Below are 7416 nucleotides of genomic sequence, written 5' to 3'. Positions count from 1 at the left end.
TTTTCCTCTTTTTTTTCTTTTTTTTTTTTTGCTTTCACGCGTTTAAGGGATAGACAAAATTTACTGTTCATGAGACAAAAAACACTGTTTACACATTGTTCATATACTGTTCACGTACTGTTCACGGGTTCCACAACACCATTCACACATTTAAAAATTATTTTGCTACAGTGTTTTCAGTTTCCAGTTTCAGCAACAATAAGTTCAATCCAAACGGACCCTAAGTACCATTTTTTTTTTTTAAATGTAATGCACTCTTCTTTATCATACACTCATAGCACATATGGAAAAAACTTTATAGCTCAAGGAATGAAGGTCAACGAGGTTCAAAAACTTCTTGCATTGTTGTTGTCTTCGTTGTGCATTTTTTTTTTCTTTAGCCTGCTTAGGAATTAATGCATGTTGCATGCATGAAGTTTAATCTTAGGAAAAAGAAAAAGAAAACAGAAGTTCAATACACAGCTCTCCCATGGACCAAATTATCATGTTTTACCTATGATAACATGGTAATACACAACTGTATGTCAATGCATTGGCAGTAGAGGTAAAGCAAAAAAAAAAAAAAAAAAAAAAAAAAACTCTTATATGAATGGAAAGAATAAATATATATTTAATCATGGTCATGGATAAAGCACAAGCATATACCTTATTTTGCTTTTGATAAAGTTCCATAATTCGAAAGAAAGTCAAAATGCATAGGAATACACAATAGTCCTACAACAGACAAATTAGATTTTCAAATTTCCATAGACATGCTAAGTTACATCAAAATTGATTGTGTGGTTACATATATGAAGAGAGTAAGAAGATATTCCCCAAAGGGTATTGAACTAAACTAAATTACACTATCCAATACAACATAAAAGTGCTTCATACCAGAGCTGCGGATCCAAACTGACATGAGCTGAATTAAAATGTGCCCGAGTCACTGAGTTCTTGAACCATAGTTAGAGAACTTGCTTGTCTTGTTGAACTAAAGTTGAGAATAAATTCCGACCTTTCCTGGAACAGACAAATAAAATTGTCATTTATATACAACTAACGAAGCTGTAAAAAGTGCATAATGAGCACACAAAGAGACACCATCACTGGCACTCATTTCGTCTCTCACTATCTTTCTCCACCCTCAAGCTCCTCTTGATCATCCATTTGAGCTTCTTCTTTGTTGTTTGATTCCCCACCTCCACTTTCATGATTTTCACCACCTTGTCGGAAAAACAATCCAGATGATGTGGAATCATCCTCATCAAGATCCTCTTCATTATCCTTGTCTTTTGACCGCAATATCAAATCACTTTTCATCCAGGCCGGGCATTGATGCGCAATGCCAAGAGCAGCCTGAACTTGTGATTGAGTTGAAGGGCTTGAAGCATGAACTTCTGTTTCAGTAGAGTCATACATCAAGCAAGAACATTCAGGAACTGGATGAGAGAGAAAAGACTTTGGTTTTGATTTCGTAGATGCTTCTATTAGTCCATCAATCAATCTCTTTCTCATATGCTTCCGTACTGATTTTAGCCAAGTATGGTTTGCATGATATAGATGGTCCTGGATTTTTTCAAAAAGCTTGGCAACTTCTTTTCTGCATTGACAGAGATATGTTTAAAGAACAATGAGAGAGAATCTTCATGAGTTAACAATTTGAGATAACTTAAGATGATTAGCAAGACGTTTTATTGATTAAGATAATTTAGGCATGCCGCTATATCATATATATCAGCATTGGAGAAGAACAAAATACTGAGAGTGCTCGACCAATTTACTTCATGTAGCGGGATCTTCAAGTGCAAGTCCCACAAGCTATCAAGATTTAACGTGGGAAAAAGAAACACCTACACTGATTTTATGGTCTTAAATAGCCTATGCTGTCCAATTAGTAGTGTTATGGCATAAAGACACAGCAATATAACAACTTGAAAAGAAAAATAAAGGGGAGAGACATTCGGCAATTGATCTCAATGCCTTGACACAGGCAAAATAACAGTCAAATAATCTAAATCACGTCCTGATTCTCTTATTCAGAATGTCATATGAAGATACGCAGCATCCAGATAGATGTGATAATTACCTGTCTGGCCTATATGTTTTCAGTGCAGCTGACTGATAGAGTCTGTGCCCCATTACCAAGCTAGCAAAATTTGGATGTCCCTTGCCATCACGATCGAATCCAGGGATGAACGAATCAGCTTCAATGCATATAACATAGTCAATTGCTTCCCATAGCAATTTATGGGCATTGGTCCGCAATTCCATTACCGTGCTCTCAGGCTCATTATCGCTCTCAGCCACCCAACCCCACCAACCTTCAATGTTATATGATTTTGGTCGGGCTGGAGGTGGTGGAAGCGGCCGAGGGCGTGGGCCTGCAGTTTTCCAAGCTTCATGCTTCATCTCTTTCTCAATCGAAGGTGGAGTACTAGGATAGCTGCTGACAAGGTTAGCCTCACGACCATAAATCCAAGTAAGCTCCCATGGGGTGCTAAGGGAGGTCCTATCAACAACATTTTCAAACATAGAATGAAGAGGAACTAATGTCCTTTGACCACCAAAGACTTCTCCGCCAGAGACATATATTATCGTGTCCCATGAGTATCCATAAGCACGAAGAAGAATACCAACCTGTAGAAATCCATGGGATTAGGATCAAAGGCTCAGAATTTTTAAAATCTTGCCCCATCGATAGACAACTATGCTTAATTAAAAGAGTGGCCAAGTTGATCAGTCATTTTTAAAGCATGGACTCAAACATAACAGGTTTGCCTACTTCCACAGTACACTGGAGAGTTTACCCGGACAATTTCCCATAAAAAAAAGCTAAAGAAAGGAAATTTTAAAATAACACCCATCACTCCTACAGTGTAGTGACATGAGCACCCTCCAACCCCTAAGGTTTGGAGATTATCAGGAAGCAACCATCTTTGGTATTTGTATTATTGGAACAATTTTAACATTGGGAGTTAATATCTAGCAATCTCATACCTCTTCTGGCATTAGTGGACAAGAACCATTAAGGCGTTGCTTAGCTGAATTCACTGGAAGCTTCCCCTTGACAATCCCCCGTTTCATCATCCAAGACCTTTTGTGCTGGATCAATTCAGTATGTACATCCTTGGAAAGTGATTCCAAGTCAGAGGACACATATCAAATTCTGAGAAGAGTTGTAAAACATCTCAATCATGCATTTCCAGTTTAAAGGCAGATACCTGGAAGAGTTCCGCACAGCCATGATATGCTAAAGCATCTCTCGTCATCCCAGGATCATAGGCTATAAATGGCCGTCCAGGAGCCCTTAACCTAAAATAACATTGGAAGTAAGTAAAAAGTAGAGATGATAAATGAGAGAGAGAGAGAGAGAGAGAGAGAGAGGTTTATGAAAAGTCATCAATGACCTAAGTAAAATTTTGGTGGCAAGTTCCTGGACCTCTTGCCGGAACCGTAGAGCATGGAAAGCAACCCTACATCTCAGCCTTTGAAGCTCTTCATTGTGTTGAAGTTGGGGAGGAAGGATGGCCTAAATCAAGCAAGATAAAATAGTAACAGCTCAAAACGTAAAGAGAGATTATTATTAGGAACAATGACATTAAATCAAGAACATAAAACTCCAACAAAGAAAGATTTGTAAATTGTAATTTTTGAGCTGCAAAGAAAAAAATATTCCAGGAGGAAAAAAAATCAAACACAGATATTCTGACAACACCTTCATCCAATGCCATCTGGTAAATATTATGAACAACCATAGGAAATCTTCATTGCAAATAGCAAATGAATATATAAATTTCTTTTATAAGTTGATACAAACCTTTTTAGGTATGCTATACACGTATGCCACTTAAAGTTTTTAATATAACAATGAATTGAAGAATATTTAAACATGAATCAACTTCCTATATTTAATGGTGCAAAACATATAAATGGATTAAGGGCATCCATGGGTTTCCCATGGAGATCAAACAAATCCATTTCCTAGTTATATATATATATATATATATATATATATATATTTTGGGGGGGGGGGGTTGTGGGTGGTGTGGGAATGGGGGGTTTAAATTCCTAGTTGGATTACATTCCTAGTTTTGAACATCCCAAATGCACACCCCAAATCAACCCAGTTGTGGTCAACATCACATTTAACAAGTAAACCTTAGACCAGACAAACCAGTGGAAATATCACTAAATGAAGAGTCAATTAAGGCATCCAACACATCCAAAGCAGGATTAAATCAATATGCCATACTTTACTCAGTACACTATGCTCCAAGCTGCAATTACAACTAGGGTGAAAGTCAAGTTCAACCTCAAGCTATGGATCCCAGAAATAGGAAGGTACATAATAACAGTCATTACCTGCAAGCATCCACCTTCAGACACAACTAGTTCAACCACCGAATGCCTCTTCAATACTACGAGAACTTGGTTCAGATAATAATATGGTGAAGCTGAGTAACGCACTTTGAAACTTGGAATTTCTTTCTTCCTTCTTGCCCATTTGAGATTTTTTGGAAGAGTCTTTACAACTTTCACATCTTTTGCTAATGCTGCCATGAACTGTTCCTCATTGTACAGGTATGCAAAACTCTTGAACTCAGAACTGCATAAATTATAAAATATAATAAACCAATTAGAATATTAACTGGTTAAATTAATTTAGGCTATAATCAAACTTAATCATTATGGTTATCTGGAGGAAATTCAACCTAATCCCCTTCTTGCTTGTAGTTGATTGGATCTCAGGAATTACCAAAGTAGCATTTAGAAGCCGAGAAACCACAACCACATCGCATATCTGAAAGAACACAATGATATTATATATATAGTTTAATATGACATTTGAATATATGTGATTCAAACATGACATCCTCACCGAATTCCTGATCTCATGGAAACCTCCTTGTATTCTAACAAAGATAAACCCATTTGTTTGTGAACTGACATCTGCTACAGATATTTTTAATCAGAAACACCCCTTTAGTTATTAAAAATAAACAAGCACAAATTGAAAAACAACAAAAAAATGAACTTTTTAGTTTTCTTCTTCAACATAACACCTCCCTCCCCCCTTTTGTTCCCCAACTAGGCTTTATTTCAAATGCACAGTGAGTTTAATGTATTGAACTAAAATTTTAGGTTTAAAAAAAGGAGAATAATTAAATGAGTTGAACCATCTCCAATTCTATTTAGATCTAGAGACAAGAATGTTTGGCATATCCTGCACGGATAACAAACAAACTGATATATTGACAAACTCCCTTACTTAAGTCACACCAAAGACTCTTTCAATAAGCATAAATGCCAAAGTTCCAAACATTGAATTTATAGAGAAATGAACTGCAAGCATGAAACCAATTCGGTAAACTGTAAACAAGAATTCAGGAAAAACCAAGCATGTATTTGGCCAATATTTCACTTCCTAATCTTCTTTTTGATGTGAACCCATGGTCCATGATCACATAGAGGACATATCTAGTTCCCTAAAAGTTTCAACTTGCAGGTTAACTTCTCAGATTTACATACAATGTCTGAAACATAATTTTGGTCTCTTGATATATATAGGTGTTATCTAAGGTTAAATTTAATTTTGAACATTAGTTAATAGTTCTTTGAAGCTTCACTTCTCTATGCCAAATGAAAAATAGTATTGTGCATTCCTTGAAGAGATTCAAAGTAGTATAATGGCTTCTTTATTTCATGAAAAAAAAAAAAGGCTTAAGCTTTGGTTGATTCTGGGGCAAAATAGCACTACAACCATCCACTAAAAAGTTAAATATCATTAGTTTGATGAGAACAAAAGTTTGATAGATTAAATGACATTGACCTTTCAACATATATTCAATTATAAATTTATAATATGCTCCTATGCCTTGATAAGTATACTGCTGTTTTTAGTAAATAGTTCACATTAAGATTTCATTGTAGACCATTGGAATTTGTCATAGATTAAAGATTTTCAATCCCCATTGTTGCAGGTTAACTTCAAAAGGAAAAGACAATTTTCTTCTCAGGCAACATTTATCCCGAATTAACTTCAACTCTTCGTTTGATTTTGTTCTATCAATAACAATAATCTCTACAAAGCATTGAACTAATGCAGAATGTACTACCAAGATGCAAATGAGACCTAACCAGCATAGTGTCCTCTTGGATTTGCATCAGGATGCAAAAACTCAAGACGCCTTACAGGACCCCACAGTCTTCTATACATTGGACTCTGCACAAGAAAGTAAAAGTAGAAATATAAGAAGCCATAAACAGACAACAAGAAAAACACAGTTTATAAGACACAGAGATAATAGGGTCCCCAAAATACTAGAGGCCAATTGCTAGATGAAGAATAGGATAAAACCAATGAGTAAGAGGCTATGAGCTGTACTCTAAATTATTGCAAAAATTCAAAAACATAGATCCATAATAAGGAACAAACATAGAGCTGATCAAATTTATTAAGAAACCAAACAAACAAAATTCTAGCTATGTTTTCTACATCAATATCTAAAGATCCAAAAAAAATCCTACAATTATATGATAAAGCAGCCAAGAGTGCCCATTAGCCCCAAACAACATTAGCCTCCTCATTCTTAGAAAAAAAAAATCACATCCCCATAAGCACCACCCAAGTAAGCAACAGAAAATTTAAAACCCAGCAAAATAAAAAACAATATGGAACGATTATGAAGCTGGTTAAACACTACATTCAAACAGTATATATATATATATAGAAAGCATTCAAATTTTCGGAGCATAAAAGGAGAAAGAAGCAAAAGAAGTAAGTGGGGTTGTATTAGCACATTACAGTTATGGGAAAAAGAGGACTTTCAAAGATGGGTCGCCAAGAGAAGAGAGTGATTGAAGACTGGTAATCTACAATGGCCTCTGCACTAAATCTAGCAAGCAAAAAGTGAATGAAGAGAGAAAAAGCAGAGAGCACAAGTCCAACCAGACCAACCCATTTCATTCTAGAATTCAACACCATCTTTCCTTCCCCTTTCATTGAAGATTGAAGAACCCCTCTCTGTGTGTCTGTGTGTGTGTCTCTCCCTGACTAAACAAGGAACTGAGTCTGAAAGTAGTGTAAAAGAGTTGTTGAGAAAATGAAAAGTGAGACTCTGTGAGGGAGTCAGAGAGAGAGAGACGGAAAGATTGAGAAAGTTGACACGTGCGAGAGAACATGTCTAACACGTTACAGTTGGGTCATCAAAGGATCCACTAGTATCTATCACATATATGTTACTGCAGTGCTATAGCCACTAGTACTGTATATTTTACATAACCCACCCACAATTTTAGAGTCAAAGAAAATTATAATTTGCTTCGATTGGATAATGCTATTAAGACCACACAAAAAAAAGACCAAAGTGTCTGTTGGATTTTTTATTGTTTTATAATTTATTAGAATTTTCTATGATATATATATATATATAT

The 7416-nt window shown here is 35.7% G+C and overlaps 1 protein-coding gene across 6 annotated transcripts; it reads right to left on the bottom strand.

The window, feature by feature from the left end:
- Positions 1–715: 715 nt before the first annotated feature.
- Positions 716–7169, bottom strand: LOC126714368 (O-fucosyltransferase 27). Of its 6 annotated transcripts, none has more exons than XM_050414488.1 (10): positions 6788–7169; positions 6121–6205; positions 4862–4935; positions 4695–4783; positions 4345–4588; positions 3390–3511; positions 3204–3294; positions 2980–3108; positions 2069–2619; positions 716–1582 (listed from the first exon to the last, which is right to left on the bottom strand). In XM_050414488.1, the coding sequence occupies exons 1-10, from the start codon at positions 6983–6985 to the stop codon at positions 1111–1113; spliced, it is 2055 nt and encodes a 684-aa protein (XP_050270445.1). In that variant the 5' UTR covers positions 6986–7169; the 3' UTR covers positions 716–1110. The 6 variants fall into 6 exon arrangements, with proteins under 6 accessions (XP_050270445.1, XP_050270448.1, XP_050270446.1 ...); XM_050414491.1 differs by having other exon boundaries at positions 6941–7169; XM_050414489.1 differs by having other exon boundaries at positions 4862–4932; positions 6788–7168.
- Between the last annotated feature and the right edge of the window lie 247 nt (positions 7170–7416).

Source organism: Quercus robur, chromosome 2, assembly GCF_932294415.1.
Source record: "Quercus robur chromosome 2, dhQueRobu3.1, whole genome shotgun sequence".
Taxonomy (NCBI): Eukaryota; Viridiplantae; Streptophyta; class Magnoliopsida; order Fagales; family Fagaceae; genus Quercus; species Quercus robur.
This window is presented reverse-complemented; position numbering and strand designations above follow the sequence as displayed.

Coding starts and splice junctions, on each gene's coding strand:
- LOC126714368 (XM_050414488.1), bottom strand. CDS start 6,985: ATGAAAGGGGAAGGAAAGATGGTGTTGAATTCTAGAATGAAATGGGTT. Junction 4,936..6,120: donor TCCAAGAGGACACTATGCTG/GTTAGGTCTCAT, acceptor AAATATCTGTAG/CAGATGTCAGTTCACAAACA. Junction 4,589..4,694: donor ACAAGCAAGAAGGGGATTAG/GTTGAATTTCCT, acceptor TAATTTATGCAG/TTCTGAGTTCAAGAGTTTTG.